This window comes from Tachypleus tridentatus, chromosome 10 (assembly GCF_004210375.1).
Source record: "Tachypleus tridentatus isolate NWPU-2018 chromosome 10, ASM421037v1, whole genome shotgun sequence".
In the NCBI taxonomy this organism is placed as follows: domain Eukaryota; kingdom Metazoa; phylum Arthropoda; class Merostomata; order Xiphosura; family Limulidae; genus Tachypleus; species Tachypleus tridentatus.
The window spans coordinates 64,707,897-64,728,061 of NC_134834.1; the positions used below are offsets into that span (position 1 = coordinate 64,707,897).

The window sequence follows — 20,165 nt, forward strand, 5'->3', positions numbered from 1 at the left end:
TGTTAATAACTTATATGATTAACACGCAGCTCAGAGGCTATACCATCGACTTAGCCTCGATGATGATAGGGTGAAGAACATGGTTGTCTTCAGACTGAGGATCATGAAAAGATTGTTAAATTAGTTTACGAACAGGTAAACCTATAACGAAACTAAATTTTTAACACCACAACACCATGATTTCCATAAATCCCAGTTTTGAGTAACCGCATTTCCTTGTAATTATTTATCTTTTCATTATAGGAATTAAAACGTTTTATTGAACTAACGAGTTTGTAATATTTAATATGCTAACATTATTTGTTAAACGCAAACAATCATGTCACATATTTCACTTAATGGATTATTAAGCATTGTACATATCATGATTTATAATTTATTAACTCATCACAATGACTATACCGCAGTAAACAAACTTTCCATATTTAACGTTACTTACATTCAACTGTTGGAAATTTCACAGTTTCAATAGCTAATCTTAGCAAACAGATCTTGTACTCTTCGCGTTGCAGTGATCTGAGCTTTCCATGTTATTCAGACAGACTTGTATGAATGTATTTATATGTCATTTGATATTTATATAATTAACATTAACAGAATGGTTTGTGCATCGAATCCAAAGTCTCTTGCAAGCTGGTTTCTAATTTTTCATCGAAGCATAAACTGTGCGTTGTTAAGAAATACATAATTTTTTCACCACTTAATTTGGAATGTACTTAAATATTCACTTTCTTAATACTGACGCTAAAAACCTGAGTTTGTTTCACATTAGTATAGTTTTCTATCTTATCATAATCACTCGAAATAGTAACACATTCTTAATAGAAAACTATTACCGTTTGATACCAGAACACAAACTGTTTCTTTCCTTTCAGTCTCACCTTTTTTTCAGGTTTGGTGGAGAGGATTAACATCCTGAAAAGGCTAAACCGGCTCTGCTTAGAAAATGACTGAAATGTATTCACGTAATTTTGAAAATTGAAGCACAATGTATAGCCACTGGTGCTCTCTGTGATTTTAGCCATCTTAGGTTTCATTCAATACTAGGTTGCACGCTTCATACATAAAGATGTCCTTAACTCTTCTACAAACGCTTATCATTCATTGCAACAAGATACACTTGACAAAGAGAATGCGTTAATTCTATCTATCTGCCTGAGTTGCAGTCATCCCTCTCCTTTAGACCAGTCCCGTATTTCTTATTTTTAACATACCATGTTTCCGCTATTATATCGTCCCTCCACCTTCTATTTTGCCTTCCCATAGATCTTTTCCATATCATAGGTTGCCATTCTTTTGTTCTTAATGTCCACCTATTGTCAGAATACTTGCTACATGTCCTATCCATTTAATTCTTAGAATGAACCTCACTACATCTATAATATTTGTTGTCATTGTTATTGTATCATTTCTCCACTTGTCTTGTGGTGTTATATGAAGTACTCTTCTTTTCGTAGTTCTTTCTGTGGTTTCTATCTCTTTACATATATTTTTCATCAGTGCTTATGTTTAGCCACCTTATGTCGATGTTGATAGTACACATCGATCCACGATCTTTATTTTTTCGAAGTAATGCGAATACGTGATATTTTTCAGGACTTCTTTATACATCCCAAAACATCGTCATGGTGTCTTTGTTCTCACCATAATTTCTACTCTTTTCGTGTTTTCCATATTGAGGGTTCTTCCTAAATATTTGTACTCTGACAGTTTTTCTATTTCTTTATTCTCAATTTTGATGCTATCTATGTCATGATAGTTGGTCATATATCTGTTTTTTCTTGTGTATTTTTAATGCTGCTTTCTTACTACGAGCTATCAAACTGCTTAATAGAGCTTCCATCTTTGTTGTTGAATTTGTTAAGAGAACTACATCATCTATAAACCTTAGATCTATTAATGTCTCGCCATCTGTTTTTAAACCTTTATTCTCTAACTCAGTTTGTCTCAATGCTTCTTGCAGAGTTGTTTTAAACAGTTTCAGAGGTATTGGATCACCCTGTCTCACTATGTCACTGGTGACACTTCTTTATTAAGATATATGTTTTTACTGTTGCGTCTGTATATATTTATATATTTTATGATTTTGATATACGAATGTATTAATTACAGTATGTTTGATTTCTATATTAAGTTTTTAAGTCTTAGCAATATTTTATACTTGTGTTGTGTCTTAGACGTTTTATTTTTATCGTTAAACAAACCCGAGCCTGATTTATCATGTTCTGTTGCTATAGCCTATTCAGTCAAGGTCTATTTTCTTCAAGTTAACCTAACAAAGATATACTGAGTTTTTTTTATTAAACGTTTAGAACCATTCAAGAGTACCCTTTTCGGGGTTTCCTGTAACACTACATGATTTTTTGTAGATTAAATTAACATTGTACCCTTGAAAAGAATAAACCAATAAAAACATTCAAGTAGAGTTCCCAACATCAAATGACAGCACCTATTGGTGTTTCCTCCTTAAACATCTATACAAGCCTGGATGTTTGAATCAAGGAACGTGGTTTCGATTCAAACGGTTGCAAAAAAAAAAAAAAAAAGATTTCACCCAAGATTTTCTCAATGTAGTTGAAAAAAAACTTAGTCTATTTGTGTTATGATGCATTCTAACAGTGTTTGCTTATTTTTAATTTCTTTTTTTTTTATTCTGTCGTATCCACATTATTTATTCACAGATGATTTCAATTTCAAATGTCTTTACACATTAATGAAAAAAATATTCGCTATAAAATACTGAAAAAGATGATATGACACATTAATAAAACTTAGTTTGGACTAATAAAATATTTCATTTATGGTTTTGCACTAAGTTGTTTGGTTGTTTATTGTTAAGCAAGAAGCTACACAATGAACTATTTGTATTCCATCTACCAACATATTATTCATATTCATATTATTTTTGTACGTGCCAGTTCATCATAATTGCAAACTAAGCTAGGTAGTTAATTTTAGTCTTCCTGTTAGTTGCAATTTTGATAAGTTTCCAAATTACATTTATTATGATTAGTTAAGTAAACTGTATGTTGAAGTTCTAGAATATTGAGTCAAAAGCATTTACTACAGACTTGAGTGTGGTTTAGTGGTTAACTGGTAATTCTAGGATTCGAAACACGGTGCTCCTAAACACGCGTCGCACTTTCAACTCTAGATGCGATATTGGAGTAAGAGTCAATGTACTTTTTGGTTAAAAGTAGTCTGTTCAGGTAAATGTTTGACTCATAGTAAATCAACTGATTCTGACTATTAGCTCATGAGCAGTTGAACAAAAACTTATTTGGTAAAAATTACAGCTGTGGAAATTATGTTAAACATTTTCTGACTCTCAATCTGAGGATCACGGACTCAAATCCCATCAACAAACATCATTTCAATTGTAGGAGTGTTATGATCAACCCACTCTTTCGTTGATAAAAGTAGCCAAAAAAGTTAGTTGTGGTGATGTTAACAAACTACCTTCTCTCTAATCTATCACTTCTAACTTGAAACGGCTAGTGCAGATATCCCTCGAGTAATTTTGTGAGGGTCCCGGGTTCGAATCCCCGTCGCACCAAACATGCTCGCCTTTTCAGCCATGGGGGCGTTATAATGTGACGGTCAAAGAATTGGTAAAAGAGTAGCCCAAGAGTTGGCGGTGGAGTGGTGATGACTAGCTGCCTTTCTTCTAGTCTTACACTGCTAAATTAAGGACGGCTAGCGAAGATAGCCCGAGTGTAGTTTTGTGCGAAATTCAAACAAACTATTTTCTGTGTGTGTGTGTATATATATATATATATATAGGTAATTCTGAGAGCATAAACTGTCACTATATTTCTAAGTTTTGACATTACATGAAAATTCACGTCGCAAATTGGAATTAAGACAGCCAAGTAAAAAACGTATTGTATTTAGGTTCTTTCATTCACATTTTACAGGCGATCATTGTTGAGATAATTCACAGTCGACTTGAGCTGAGCACCATTACAACTGATTTTCAAAAGCATGCAAGCGGAAATTGTCTGTTTATTTCCAAGCTTCTGTAGCATATAATTTATAGCTTCTGTTCATTTATATACACATTGAGTACAGGATGTTTCCCGTACTAGTTATTGCTCTAAAATATTACCTTTAATAAAATGCTTGTCATGTCAGTAGGAGGGCCGCTAAAACGGCTCACACCACCTGCCGTTTAAAGTATCATAAGTTTATGTGTTATGAACTAAACTATCTCATTATCGTGCTACGTAATAATACTAGTGATGTCGCACAACAAAAATGAGGAAAGTGTAACTCTTATTACAAGCCCTTGAGTATTATCGAAATAATTTGAAACTGATGCTAATTCGAAAATTGAAAAATTCGCTAAACACTTGCCAACAGCATTATAAAATTTCCCGTTTTTTGTTATTGTTTTTGAGTTTGAGTTTCAACTAAGAATCTTTCTTTTTCTGCCATCTGAAAGCCAGTGTGGTTTAGTGGATAGCGTGACGAGCTGCAAATTAACGAGTTCAAAGTTCGAGTCACAAAGTATTGCTAAACACGCCATGCACTTTTAGCTTGTGGGTCTTATAGCAGTGACTTTCATTTTCAATATCCATTTAAGGGTATCATGATACGCGGTGAGTGCTTTTGACTAGCTGGCCTTTCTCTTGTCAGCAATTCTGAATAAAGACCTTAACCATGAATATCTATGACCACGCTGTTTAACTCACCTGTCACATGATGTATTGTTCACATTAAAATGTCACTCTACTAAGTCGCTATTTATGTAAGTCAGTATTCTCGCAAGTCATCTAGTAGAGACAAATACGTCATGAACCACGATAGTGGTTCATAATAGGGATTACAAGAAGCTGCACAAAACCCTAATAGAACATTTGGGTAAAAGGGACCTTAAATAGTAAAGAACCGGTTCAACCAACACTTTAAAGTTTTTACTACTGACTGATAAGGTTGTATACATACACACATGTACAGATAAAATCTCACATGTTAGACTTACAAGGATAAGAGAATCTGTTCCAAACGTCTTGTTTGTAGTTCATCTTCTACTTACTAGTATTATTCTCTTTCCAACCTACAACAAAAACAGCTTAGTATATTACACCCAAACCTTTTTAGAATACTAAGTAAGGTACTACAAAGGTCGTAGGTGTATTGAAATGTTGGTTTGTTTCTTCTGTATTTTATATAAGCCTAAAATACATCATAATTCTAGTATAAATGATATTATCGTTAATCCTTAAAGTTAGTTGTTTTACACATACGTGGTGATCCTTCAAAAAGTACAGGGTGAAATAGATATTACCAGCCAACAATAGATGAACATTAGGTGACTGTAATGCAATTACTCAGTGCTTTGTACACTATTTAATTGGTATATTTAGAGATTCAACCCCTGTATTATGTATGAGGTGAAAAAGAAGTGAAAAAATCATCACACATAATTTCAAATTTTATTACACACATTCGTACAATAATTACTTTAAAGACACGAATGTTTCTTTAAAGCCATGTTTTAGGCGTATATATTTTATTTGAAAAACCTGCTTCTCTGGTGATGAAATTATATACAGTTTAATATCTTAGTCTGTTGTTGTTGTTGTTTTGAATTAAGCACAAAGCTACACAATGGGCTATCTGTGTCCTGCCCACCACGGGTATCGAAACCTGCATTTTAGCGTTGTAACTCCTCAGACATACCGCTGAGCCACTGAGGGGTATGTCTTAGTCAAGGCATGTACTTTCACATGCTATGCTTTATATATAGAGGATTTAGTTACACAGAAACAATAAATGGTCACTATATTTTAAAAAAATCTCCATGACAATTTCCAGCTGCAGTTTAAAATTTTACATCTCGAAATAATGCGATCAACTAATCAACAGCTACAGCAAATCATCATGAACTTTTTTAATATCGCTAGGTCGTCTTTTTCAAACGCTTAGTTTAGATTTTGTTATGCAGTTGTTAAAAATAATTATCCGCACAACATTCTAGACCTACATATTTTCACAAACTTTGCTACATGTATTACTTTATGGTACTTGAAATAAGGTTTGAACTTATATTTCTTATAAGACAAAGTATAAATCATAATTGTTATACAAATATCATTACACCTTGCTAGATTTTATTTAGCAGTTGTCCAGGATTACACGACCAAAACAAACCACAGCTATTTTTTATTGAAACCAAATAAAATTGGAATTTTGAAAAATGCAGTTTTTAAATTCAACATTATTATAAACAATAATTATATTATTGTTGTTTTTTGAATTTCGCGCAAAGCTACTCGAGGGCTATCTACGCTAGCCGTCCCTAATTTAGCAGTGTAAGACTAGAGGGAAGGCAGCTACTCTACTCATCACCAACCACCGCCAATTCGTGGGCTACTCTTTTACCAACGAATAGTGGGACAAACCGTCACATTATAACGCCCCCACGGCTGAAAAGGTGAGCATGTGCAGTGCGATCGGGATTCGAACCCGCGACACTCGCATTATGAGTCGAACGCTTTAACACACTTGGCCATGCCGGCCCAATTATATTGTAGTGAATCTGCAATTATATCAAAAATCATATGAGAATTTTTATAGTATATTTAACATTTCTTACAAAGTACAGAGACGGTTTCAATGGGAGAGGGAGAACACTTTATTTAAAGCACAATAACGAATATACGAAGTAATGGCACCAAACATGCACACCCTTTCAGCCGTGGAGGCGTTATAATATTACGATTAATCCTACTAGTCCTTGGTAAAAGAGTAACCCACGAGTTGGCGGTGGGTGGTGATTACTAGCTGATTTCTCTCTAGTCTTACACTGCTAAATCTGGGACGGCTAGCGAAGACAGTCCTTGAGTAGCTTTGCGCGAAATTCAAAACAAACAATACAAAGTAATAACAAGGCTTTGTCTGGTGAAGACAAAACCTTGTCGAAACGTTATGTGTTATTGTGTTTCTAATAAAGTGTTCTTCGTTTCCCTTTGAAGCCGTCTCTATACTTTATTAGTCTTAAAGTGGTTTCCTTATCATTAACCACTTATCATATTCATTTATTTGTTTTACTGCAAATAATACACAATGATTAATCACTACACTGTGTCTACCAAGGAGCTCGAACTCCGAATTTTATAAACTATAATCTGTTCAGTTTACCGCTAAGCTACTGGAAGGAGCACAATTTTGATAACCATGTGTCCTATAAGTCACTTTTTTCCTCCTTTCTTGTAGCTTTTACTGGCCATTTTCTCCTTAACGTTGGGTTTGGAAATTCGAGGGGAAATCATTCGTGGATACCCATGTATTCGTCGCTTGAACCACCTTTATTGTCCTACACCAGGAAACAATTACCCTAAGTAAGTATTTGTTTAACTTGATTTTTATAACGGACCGAATATGGTGTTTGTTTATTTGAGAAGATAATGTTGGAAGTATTTCTTCTTACATTAACTTCACAAGCATGCGTCCTAAAATTCCGTTAACTCTTATTTTTTTACGGTTTTTAACAGTTTATCGAGTTTCGTTACTAGTGATGTAAACAGTCTTTATTAATAAATATCAAACATTAACCCTTTCCCTCCAAAAACAAGGAAACAACGTGTACACGTATTATTAATATAAAAGCACGAAATCTCATTATTCGCAATTTAGGACAAAATCCTTTACATAAATATTTACTAAAACTAGAAATTAAAGTCTCGAAAAAAATTACTCCTGAAATAGCGACGCTGATACAAATACAATGTTCTGTCCTCCTCACAAAAGTTCCTTCCTGCTCTAAGAATCATTTACATATTATATCACTTTAGTATTAATTGAAGACAATAGCGTTTTTCGTTTTTGCAAACATTTAGTAAATACGATCAGCGGCTTGAAAGGGTTAAAAATAAATCTGATTAAAAGATGTTTTGAGGAATTATTTTTTGTAATAATGTGTTAGTTGACAAGATAAATATTCTTATTGAAAATTGCAGGTAACTATATTTTCTTAAATATCTTCGCTGTTCCAACAATTCAGGTTTTGACACGTGCTTGTCTTGATTATCCGGGCTTACAACGCTAAAATCAGGGGCTCGAGTCCCCTCGGTGAAGTCAGCAGATAGCCCGATATGGCTTTGCTATAAGAAAACACACACTCTCTCTTGATTATCACATAAACCTCACATTGTCAAATGTTCATCACTGTAACATTTTTATTGCATATTGTGTAAGTTTATTTAGTTTTAAATTTACAGTTTATAGCTGCAAATACCCAAGTACGTCTTTAGCAAAGTTTGAAATATTATTTTTAAGGAATTATAAAGAAGTTCTTTTGACTTTAAAGAGTAAATTGTTTTAAGCTGCAAGTGTGGGGTTTTGGAGCCTAGAAATAATGCAAGTTATAAGCAGCTTGTAACTTATTTATTTACATTCTACTGTTTCCCCAAACAAAATAAATGTTACTTATTACGTTAAACTACAGTTTAATTTAAGTCAGACCGAGCAAGCTTTCAGATTGAGTACATATTTTGTCTAATGTGCGAAAGTTATCAAATTTTCAAACGCCCATAGTAACAACAGTAAAACCTTTTCCTTCAAAAAACAACACACACACAAAAATACGTTACACAAATTGCATACTTTTAAAAAATTCCGCTCTCCTATTCCTTAAATTAATAACCAAAATGTAACAGATGGTGCAATTAAAATGTTATATTTATGTTTTGCACTTTCTGTTAGAAAGTACTTAATGTGACCTACGCAGGGAATAATGCAAATAAAAGTTGCTAATTTTTACATCCAAAACAGGTTACCGCCCAGAAACCTACCCCATGTTTAGAAAATGTAGTCAGTGTAAGTACAACTGAAGTTACACAGTGCTTAATTTCTTCTGGATATATATTTTTTTAAATTTTAGATCCAGAAATTGTATTAATTTATTTGCGAAGACCCTATAATTAATTTTAAAATTGCCTCAGTTGCTTTGCAAATTCATATTTCATCCAAGTAGTTTTTAAAACACTCTAGTCTCCTCCAAAATAATAGTCTCAATAATGTTTAAATTGTTACCTTCCAAAACTCAAAATTTCCTCCCGCCTCACTTGTTGACACTGTTGTCTAGAAATTACACACTGAAACAAAAACTATAAAGCAATACTATTTTGCTAAATTTGTATTTTTTACTGGCCCGGCATGGCCATATAGGTTAAGGCTTTCGGATCCCCGTCGCACCAAACATGCTCGCCCTTTCAGCCGTTGGGGCGTTATAATTTTACGGTTAATCCCACTATTCGTTGGTAAGAGAGTAGCCCAAGAGTTGGGGGTGGGTGGTGATGACTAGCTGCTTTCCCTCTAGTCTTACAGCGCTAAATTAAGGACGGTTAGCGCGGATAGCTTTCGTGTAGCTTTGCGCGAAATTCAAACAAACAATGGTCTTTTTATCTTCAGTCTGCGGTTTTACAACGCTAAAATCAGGGGTTCGATTCCCCTCGATAGATTCAGCAAATAGCCTAATGTGGCTTTGCTATGAGAAAGAACACACAAAAAACTTTTATCTTCAATTTGTGAAACCTATACATATTCGATTACCGAGATTCAAACACTTGACCCGCAGACTGAGAGTCGAGCACCCTAACCGTCAGGCAATGTAAAGCCCACATATAGTAACACACTCTGCACTTTCAGACTGTAAGAATAACTGTAATATCCTACTAAATGGTTAAGCAAGAGTAGCCCAAATAGCTGGCATTGTGTGTGTGTTTTCTTATCGCAAAGCCACATCGGGCTATTTGCTGAGCCCACCGAGGGAAATCGAACCCCTGATTTTAGCGTTGTAAATCCGAAGACATACTGCTGTACTAGCCGGGGGGGGGGCAGCTGGCATTGACAGATATTAATTTGTCTCTCCTCTAATTTGCCTATTCCAAGTTAAGGACTTTTACGTGCAAATACTTATTTTTGTATCTTTTCGCAAAAATGCTAAAACAAACAAACTAAAAGTGTATTTTGATGACACATCAGTCTATATCCAAATCTGTCATTCTGCAAAGACAACATAATTTAAGAAATACAAGTTTTTTCTTGCAATCCAAACTGCTCATTCTGCACAGACCACACAAGTGAAAAAAAATCAGACTTTTTTATTTATTAATCCATTACCTATAACCACATCAGAGGTCACAGAGGACAAATGCCAATAGTAAATAAATAAAAGAAAAACGTCAGGTAATCAACAGGGTGTCTTCCGGCATTCTTGATCAGCACAGTGGATGCATTCAAGACTTGAACACCCTACCTTAGTAGCCAAGGGCTTTTTTTTGTCTGTATAAATCAAAGACTCGGCCTCACGGCGCCTAGAAATGTACAGATAATATCAAAGTCTGCGTTTTAATACAAGTAGTTTGGTATCATCCAAAAGCATTTTTTATGCAATTATAATGTGTAACTCTCCTTTATTGGTATTTGATTTCATATTTGTACAAATGATCGTTTACTTATATATTTTAAGTAATAACATACTAAGTGCAAATGCACTGTAGGCTATCTCTGCTGTATCCACAAAAGGAAAAAATTCCCAATTTTAGCGTCATAAATCTTCAAGTTCATCGCTGAGCCACCGATCGGGTATCGAATTTAGTAGAGTTTTTACAGAAACTTTACGTACACTTTTACATCAATAAGGTAAGCAATAATTCCTTTTGATTTGGCTTCTAAACATTTAAAACTCAATTCATTTCCATCCCACAGAGAGAAAATCGAAGAGTTCATCGACGAGAATAAAGCATTGATTCGTCGTATGTTTGGAGAATACAATTATTCTCCTGCTGATAACTATACACCACCATTTCAAGGCCAATATGAAACCTACGATGGTTACACGCTTCACACAAGATCAAAGAGGGCCACCAACAGTCGAAATTCTTACAGTACATCTACAAATAAGTAAGTACCATCAGCCTTTTATGTATATATAGTTCGTGTAAGTATTAATGTATCTACTAAATTTGTCTACTTTGGTAGCCAAAATGGATTCAAACCCTAAATCTCATTTATCATCAAGTTTGTTTTTTCATTTTGTAAACTCACGCCAGTTTCTTTAATTCCTGTGTTATCTGAGTATTGCGAAGTCGAATGATAGTTCTAACGCAAATTTGTACATAAAAGTAGAATTAAACCAAGTTTCAGACCGATTATAGTGTAAGACAGTGCTACGTTAAATATACATCTGAGGAATGTTTCATCTCTATTAATGAATTTATCACACCTATTACTTTCTCATGTCTATATTTTAAAATGTGTAAATCAAACTTTGGTGTAATTTTTCTCAGTTCTAAAATATTCATGAGTATGAATTTAGCAAATTTAAACTTTATTTTATTTCATATTCCACATATACTTACTGTATCGTAAAAAGAATTGAAGTGTCAACTCAACACAATTACCAGCTTTTTCTCATTACGATTATTTTGCAGCTAATTAAAATTGTTAAGGCAATCTTTAAACAAGAAAAAAATACATTGCCTGTTTTAATATGAGGCTTCATAACCTAAGTAGGATTAATACTGAGTAATATCAGCTCTACTCATCCCAGCTGGTTGGAAAATATAGAGGTTATGTAACCATCGAGAACTTCACGTTCTTTTAATCGTGAGTTTCACTTGGTGCAGGTTTTATTGACACGTGCATCTCAATAACGTTTCACCAGAAAAGAATATTTTAAACCGTCTACCTTTGAAGCTGAATTTAAGACTAAGAAACTATTCACGTTGCAAATGTGAATATAAACTTAGTGTAACTTTTATACGCGCATTGTCAACCATTTATGTCTTTATTTCATTATGGTTGTATCAGTTATAAAGCTGTACCTAAATCATATCACATTTTTAAGAAGGTAAGATGAATCAATCTAACGAATAGACGAGCTGTGAATTTCACAAAATTTTTCATGTTGCATGGTAGCTTTATTTCTTTACTACTGTGAATTGTTCATTTCACAACGCTTCATGTTAGTACTTGTAAAAACAAAACAAATTTCTTTATCATATTTATGTCTCTGAGCAGAGTAGACGTTTGTGAATCAGCAGTGGAAATAGTGACCCCATACTGGGCGTCTAATAGTGCAGGAAAGATCCGAGCTATTGTTAACACTCAACACCTTCAACAAGCTATTCAGCAAGAAGTATGCCAGTAAGTATCAAACCCTTTACCGCCAGTAAATATCTACCTTTCCTCTAACTAAATAGCAAGTTTTTCTCTGCTGCTAAAGAAAATACCCTTCCTGCTAGAAAAAATAAAACCAATCCTTTCACTGCCAGCATCAATTCTCCTCTTGCCAGTAAATATAGTGACTCTCCTTAGTTGTACATATCCGGTACTCCAAAATTTGTTTCACTTGTATAAAACACATTTATAAGATAGATTTTTTAAACAAATGTTCCACTTCTTTGATGTAAAGTGAAATTTATTTATAAGGTTAATATACAGTTACGACAGAAAGTGTTTGTACCACTGCGTCATAAGTAGTTTTTCCTCATAACTTAAAAAAGTATCACGATTAGGATAATGAAAGTGCAGTATATTATAAATATTATACTAACACACATATACTTAAATTGTTATGTAAATTGAACGACAAATAAACCGTTTATAAACAAATAACCAAACATAGGAGGGGCAGAAAGTATTCGTGCGTCTACTTTAAAATGGTCAGTTGTGTAGCCTTTCAGGTGAATTACTTGGCGCAATCTCTCCTCATAGCCCTCCATGATCGTTTGACAGCACTCGACTGGTATTTTCTTCCATTCTTCTTTACAAAAGGCCTCCAACTCTTGCAAGTTTTTCGAATGACACTGATTAACCCTGGTCTTCAACTCATGCCAAACGTTTTTAATTGGGTTGAGATCGGGTGACTGCGATGACCACTCCAGAACGCTTATATGGTTCCTCTGCAACCAGGATTGCACATATTTCGATGTGTGCTTAGGGTCATTGTCGTGCTGGAAGATCCAACGACGCCCAAGCCGCAAGTTCCGAGCATCATTCCTGATATAAGTGCCTAATATATCAACGTACTCTTCTTTTTTCATGATTCCGTTGGCGCGGTGAAGGCTGCCTACACCAGAAGAGCTGAAGGAACCCCATAGAATGATCATGCCACCTCCGTGTTTAACTGTAGGGACGGTGTTCTTTGGAAGATTTCGTTTCCCCTTCTTACGTAAAATATAGCGAACATCATTGTGGCCGATAAGCTCGATTTTAGTCTCGTTAGGGTTCCTACTAACTTCTCTAAGAACCTTCCTCTTGGTTCTCTCTGGAATTTTGGTGGAGCGTCTGGAACGAGGGAGGTTAGCAGTTGATTTTGTAAGCATAAACTTGGCAATTATGCTTTGAACAGTAGATTTCGGCACATTAACTTGTGTAGCAATAGCGGAAAAAGACACACGAGACTTGTACTTTACAATAATTTGGTTTTTTAAATCACTGGACAGTTGTTTCCTGTTCGCTGTGATGACTAAGCAGATAATGACGGAGACGGCACTAAATTGTCGGAAGTACATTTTTTGCTGGCTAAATTCCAATAATTATGAACCCAGTGTCTAGTTCTAGAATGGTATAATGTAGTTTATTCGCCAAACTAAACAAAATTTTTACGGGAATATCAGTTTTTTCACACGTTCTGAACTGTACGAACACTTTCTGCTCCTCCTATTTTTGGCTATTTGTTTATAAACAGTTTATTTGTTGTTTAATTTACATAAAAATATATGTAGATGTGTGCTAGTATAATATTTATAATATATGATACTTTTATTAGCCTAATCATGATACTTTTCATGTTATGAGCAAAAAACCCTCGGGACGCAGGGGTACGAACACTTTCTGTCGTAACTGTATGTATATGCAAACGTTTCTTTTTCCCTGCCATGTAAACGAACAGCAGTCATGAGCATAATTCGTAAGTATATTACTTCAAACCAATCAAGTAAGAAGCCAGGCTTGGAACTGGTTTGTTCTCACGATCTCAGCATACCGCAGAATGAATATTCTAGATGACGTTTTTTCAGAGTTTTCATTGAGCAAAGTGGGTACGCCAATTATTCCCTGTAATAAAAAAAAATTAGCTCAGACTAATGTATAGACGTAGCCTCCGTAAATACCTAAATTTCTACATTAATGGCTCATGTAACACGAACAGTGACTTGAAAACTATAAGGTGTGAACATTTAGGTGTATGAAATAGAACTGACCGTCCGTTACTTAAATACAGCCACACATTCATTCGTTTACATGTTGAAATCAAGGGTCACAATATTTCATTTAGCGGTTTCTTCGTTATTTCCACAGGACCTTCAAACCTTGAACTCTACATCATAGATTGTTTTTTTTTTTTTTTATTTTGCCCAAAACTACACGAAGGCAATCTGCACTAGCCATCTTGTAATTTATGATGCATTAATAATATATTCGATAACCTATTTTTTCTTCTTCCATTAATCACTTTACTGAATATGAGTAAATGATTGATGTTACTGTACCATTAGTAAATAAATATCTTTATAACACTATTTTCAGATTTCGGGTGTACGGAATAAATGCACTCCGAAACATTCGCATTTTGCAAATAAAATATTTTGTGTTTTTTTCAACCGTCTTCATTTATTATTATACTTTATTTTTCCAATTATAAATCTATTGTCAATTAGGGACCAGTTTCAACTCTTAAAAATGCATCTCTCCACCCCAAGTCACTTGTCGGTAAGTCTGACGATTTATAACACCTAAAACATAGGTTTGATCACAGTGGTGGTCAGATCACAGATACCCCATTGTATAGCTTATGCTAAGTAGCAACAAACAATTTCAAATGTATCTGGTTTCAAAATTGAGCAATATTATTTGAAATAAAACATTGAATAATATCTAATGAATCCGTACATGGAAGAACAAGTACGTGATAAAAGGAGTAACCTTACACAAATATCTTCATTTGTTTGTACTTAAGCACAAAGCTACACAATGGACTATTTGTGCTCTGCCAACCACGGATATTGAAACGCAGTCCACAGTCATACGGTTGTGGAACTAGGGGTGGTGGAGGGCTAAATACCTTCGTAAATTGAAATTTGTAAACAAATCTCAATAGCACTTTATTAGTGAAAAGGAATAAGTTCCAACTGGTTCTCACGCCCTCTGCAGTATGTTAGACAGTGTTTTGTTTACATCATTCACGAAACAATGCAGGTTCGTCAGTTATACTCGACCACCTACTCAAAGAATCGTGGCCATCAGTGGAAAAGGGTTATGACTCAATTTCAAAGGAGCGTCATGCAACGAGCAGGTTATATTGTATGAAGTTTCACGTTCTTTACCTTCTTACCTCGCTTCAGAATTCGTAACTGATGTCTCGTACTAGTTATCGGTTTATCTCTTTATCTGGTACTACTTTCGTTAAGCTCATACATTCCATGGGGCTTCCTCTGTGAGTGCCTCCCACAACTTTAAAAATATTTTTATTTAATTTCTACAATACAGTCCTTGTTAGCAACATATAAACTAAATGATTTTAATAATCACATTAAAATTTGCGCGAAGTCGGTACATTGCAGCGAAATATTTTACAATGGCTTTCAAGTTCAGTTGTTGTTGTTAAACATAGAACTGTACCATTATTGAGCTATCTAAACTATGCTCACGCAGCGGTTGAACTTAGAAATTGGTTTGTTTTCTAATTTTGCGCAAAGCTACACGAAGGCTATCTGCACTAGCCGTCTCTAATTTAGCAGTGTAAAACTACAGGGAAGGCAAATAGTCATCACCACCCGCCGCCAACTCTTTCACCAACGAATAGTGGGATTGACCGTACTTCATAACGCCCTCACAGCTGAAAAAGCGAACATGTTTTGGAGTAATGGGATTCGAAACCGCGACTCTCCTTAACCACCTGGCCAAACATAAAAATGATTTGACAAATGTTTTTCAAATTATACATTTCGACAAATGCATGATAATCTCATGGTACTAATACGAGATTATATAATTTTTGCTGATAAAACGTGATGTTAAAATACCTTTCCTGAGCTACAAATTTCTCAGTAAATTAGTTTTACCCTTTTTTTTTTTTTTTCAAAACTAACTTTACTGGTATTCCTTAGACTCCCCCACAGTAGTTAAAGGTTCCCCCCACGTAATTTTCCTTCACGTTTCCAATAAAATCTAGTTGTTCCACTGGCACTAATAATAAAAAGGCATTTTGACAGTTGATTTAAAATGATGCTCAAGACTTGAAACATATTTTAACGTGAGTCCAGATCTTTTACAATATGCTCGTTTATCTTACTATATGTAAAAAAAAAGTTTGAATCACGTATTATAAATAGTTTGAAAATTTGTTGACTTTCTACAAACAACTCATAATCTAGTATTTTTACCTTATTATACCAATAGATATATTCGTTTTAAAACTAAGATTCTCAGTCAATGAAGCCTAGAGATGTGTGTCATGACTTCCGAATTCAAGCTAGAACTAAACAAAAAAACAAAACTCCGTTAAAGGACTCATTCTGTTAAATCAACCAAGTCACAATTTCTGCCACAAGTGCTTACTTCTCAATAGTGTTCATCTACAAAGATACTAGATTTAGAAAGTTGGCCAGACTGCTCCTTTTTCACAAGATTGTGCATGTACAAGCAGCTACCACACTTAGCCGTCTTTCAGTGCTGATATAAGGTTTATTAAGTCTTACCTTTCATTTCTATCCACAGAACTCTGATAAAACGGCTATATTAGCGTAATAACAATTCTTTTGTCGATAAATTAGTTTATTACTGTTCATTCAAGTAATTCATTATATATGAAATACTGCTGGTATTTTTTATTATGATCTTTGCAAATATATTTGTTGATGTTGTGAATTAATCACAAAGTTGCACAATGGGCTATACGAGGGCTGTTCAAAAAATACGCGGACTGTTTGAATTGCGCGGCTCCAGTTGGTTCCAGGGGAATCCACTTGGTGTCGCTAGGTTTGCACAGATCAGCTGATTACGACGCCATTTCCCGATTGCAGATATCTTCATTTGTGTATTAGCTACGCGGTTTTAAGTGAAGTGCGATTTTTTCGTTTGGCGGATTTCAGAATGAATGACCTGAAGGAGCAACGACTTGCTGTGAAATTTTGTTAAACTTGGAAAATCTGCGACTGAAACTTTTGCTATGCTTAACATGGCTTACGGTGATGTTGCTGTGAAGCGTACGGCATGTTTCAAAGGCATGAACGTTTTAAGGATGGTCGACAATCCATTGAAGATGATGAGCATCCTGGACTGCCTTCCCCGTCAACTGACGACCCACACGTCGACAAAATCAACACCCTGGTGCGGGCAAATCGACGTCTGACTGTCAGGGAGCTTGCTAAAGAGTGTGGGATATCAGTTGGATCTTGTTACGAGATTTTGACCGAAAAATTGAAGATGCACCGCGTTGCTGCGAAATTCAGCCCTCAGAACTCGTGAGTTTTTGGCCAAACACTCGATCACTGTTCTTCCCCACCCCCCTACTCACCTGACCTTGCTCCTTGCGATTTTTTCTTGTTCCCCAAACTCAAAAGACCCTTAAAAGGAAGAAGATTTGAGACGATTCCCGAGATTAAGGCAAATGCGACGAAGGAGCTGGAGGACATTACAAAAGAAGCGTACCAGGACTGTTTCAACAAGTAAAAACACCGTTGGGATAAGTGTGTGCGTTGGGGAGGAGAGTACTTTGAAGGGGTCCCAGACCTGTAACTTTTAAATATAGTACATTTTGTTTTATAACGTCACTCCGCGTATTTTTTGAACAGACCTCGTATGTGCTCTGCCTACCACGGGTATAGAAACCCGGTTTTTAGCATTTCAAGTCTGCAAACATACTGCTTTGTCACTAGGATGACCAAATTTAATTGACAAGCTGGAATGCTTTTGTCTTTTAATCATATAAACTAATATAATTTTGGTTTTCAATCTCAGAATTATGAGATAGAAAACCAAAAATGCTAATTGAAGATTTCTCTTCTCATAGATAAATGGAGTTGCATTTATCATATGAAAAATATATATTATACACTGCTTAAAGATGTATTTCAAAACAAATCATACAAAATGTATATTGTTGAAACTAGTAAAAACGACTGAACTTGAAAAAGCACTTTAATATTTAATACGTGTAAACGCATTTCTTTGCTAATTTCATTCACAGGTCCAGATCTGGACAAACCAAGAGGTGTACAGGCGATTGTTCCTGTGAACAAAAATACAAATGGCACCGGTTGTTAGCGTACGATCCTGATGATGAATGTAAAGGAATATTCATGGACTGGTTTCTCTTTCCTTCTTGTTGTGTATGTCGATGCTCTCTTCCCACCAGTAAATAAATGAAACGACCAGCCTCCTTTTCAAACTCTCAAACGAGGTGGACAGTCAGGCAAACTGTTTGAAAGGGAGGAATGTAAACTGACAACACTTTAATTTTGAGATAGTGTATGCAGTATACGCTTTATAAAAAAGACAGTAGAATAATATTTAAGTTACTTATGACCAAGGAATACAACATATTTAACTCTGCATTACTCCAGGTACGCGTTCACGTGCCAGTGAATGATTAAATAATGATTTATAATTAATTGGTAACAATATCCGGAGAATCCAAGTTTCACATTCACGTGCTTATAACCTTTTGTATTTTATCTGAAGTCGTAACTTTTCACACTCGAACTATTATTGAAAAAAAAATTAAATACTGTATCACCTTGGAATGAAAACAACCTTATGGCGATTTTTTTGCCACTATATGTTGTTTGATCGTAAAAATACTTGATGTTCTTTCTAAACATATTATGAAGATCTATCAATATAAATCTTGGATATGCAGTAAAATAAATAATTTCTTTGAATTAAATTTTAAATGCAGGATTTGTCACACAATTAAATTTTCATATGTTATGCATTACTAAAGACTATCACTAATTCATAATGCTAAACTATGTATTATTAAAAATATACGTAACAATTTTTAAGAAATATACTTCATATCATGATAATTATATTATTATTATGTCTCGTGAATAGAAGAAATGAAAACAAACTTTAGGGAAATTTGAGAAAGTGGTGCTTTATCTGTCTGCGCATGTCTTTATGACGAATGTTCTGCTGTTGGTCTTTTGTACAATTCACAGGAGTCGCAAACAATTTTCTCGTGATGTCTGCCTGCAACTAAGTTACGTCCATTCTGCCACCGTTAAAAATGTAATTAGAACGATTACGGTGATACATGGATCTGAGTGACGACTAATTTCAATACAGTGAATTAGCAGTTTAAAAATGTTATCGTTGTACGTAAGTAAAATAAAATTTCAAAGTGGTCTTTTAAATATAGATAACTGGAAACTGTTTGAACAGATACAAGGCTTAATACATTATCTATAGCTGTAGCTTTGAGTTTACCTTAATATAATCTACCATTAAACTCACTTATATTTAAAACTCGCATGAAAACTTTATTTTTGGATTTGTATGAAACCCATAGTTTATCTTAATATTTAAAGTTCACTTTTTCATTGTGTTCTACTGTTGGTGCAAGATGTTTTAATCTTTTAAAGACAAGATTGATTACAAGTTCAATGATTTTTTTTAGATGTACGTCAGAGTGAAAGTTCTCACTGAATAAATAGGAAGTGAGCGGTTATGATCTCAGTATGTTTTTTTCTTTGGGGAAGGGGGATGAAACAAAAAGTAAAATATGAATTTCTTCTTCTGGGGAGAAAGGAAATACTTTGATCTCCCTGTCCATATTACATATTTTATGTACTTACCAATCCAAAACAGATGTCTAACACTTGTTTCGAAAACAGATTGGGTTAAGTACATTCAGTTATTAATACAAGTCCTTATCTAACAGTTATACAGAATTAGCTTTATCAACCACACATTTTTGTAAGGATATAAAACAAAAAGTTGGTGAATCATAAAGGCAGTTTGTAAAATTCATGCCCATTATGCAAGTTGCAACATTTTTCTGTTTTCTGAAATACCAAACTTGAATAATTACCATTTAAATCGAAATTTAGGTTTCAAAATAAATGAAAGAAAACAAGATAAATATAAAAAAATTGGATAGCAAAGGCACTTCCAGAAGTTACAACTGTCATTGAAGTTTTAAATTA

General features: G+C 34.5%; 1 protein-coding gene across 2 annotated transcripts in view; it reads left to right on the forward strand.

The window, feature by feature from the left end:
* LOC143229458 (protein spaetzle 3-like) overlaps window positions 1–19,685 on the forward strand; it is a 37,581-nt gene extending 17,896 nt beyond the window's left edge. For both annotated transcript variants that reach the window (XM_076461798.1, XM_076461797.1), the window contains exons 2-5: window positions 7,222–7,346; window positions 10,717–10,911; window positions 12,031–12,156; window positions 18,203–19,685. In XM_076461798.1, coding sequence (XP_076317913.1) covers window positions 7,222–7,346; window positions 10,717–10,911; window positions 12,031–12,156; window positions 18,203–18,377 — 621 coding nt within the window. In that variant the 3' untranslated portion in view covers window positions 18,378–19,685. The remainder of the gene's footprint in view (window positions 1–7,221; window positions 7,347–10,716; window positions 10,912–12,030; window positions 12,157–18,202) is intronic.
* The last annotated feature ends 480 nt before the right edge of the window (window positions 19,686–20,165 follow it).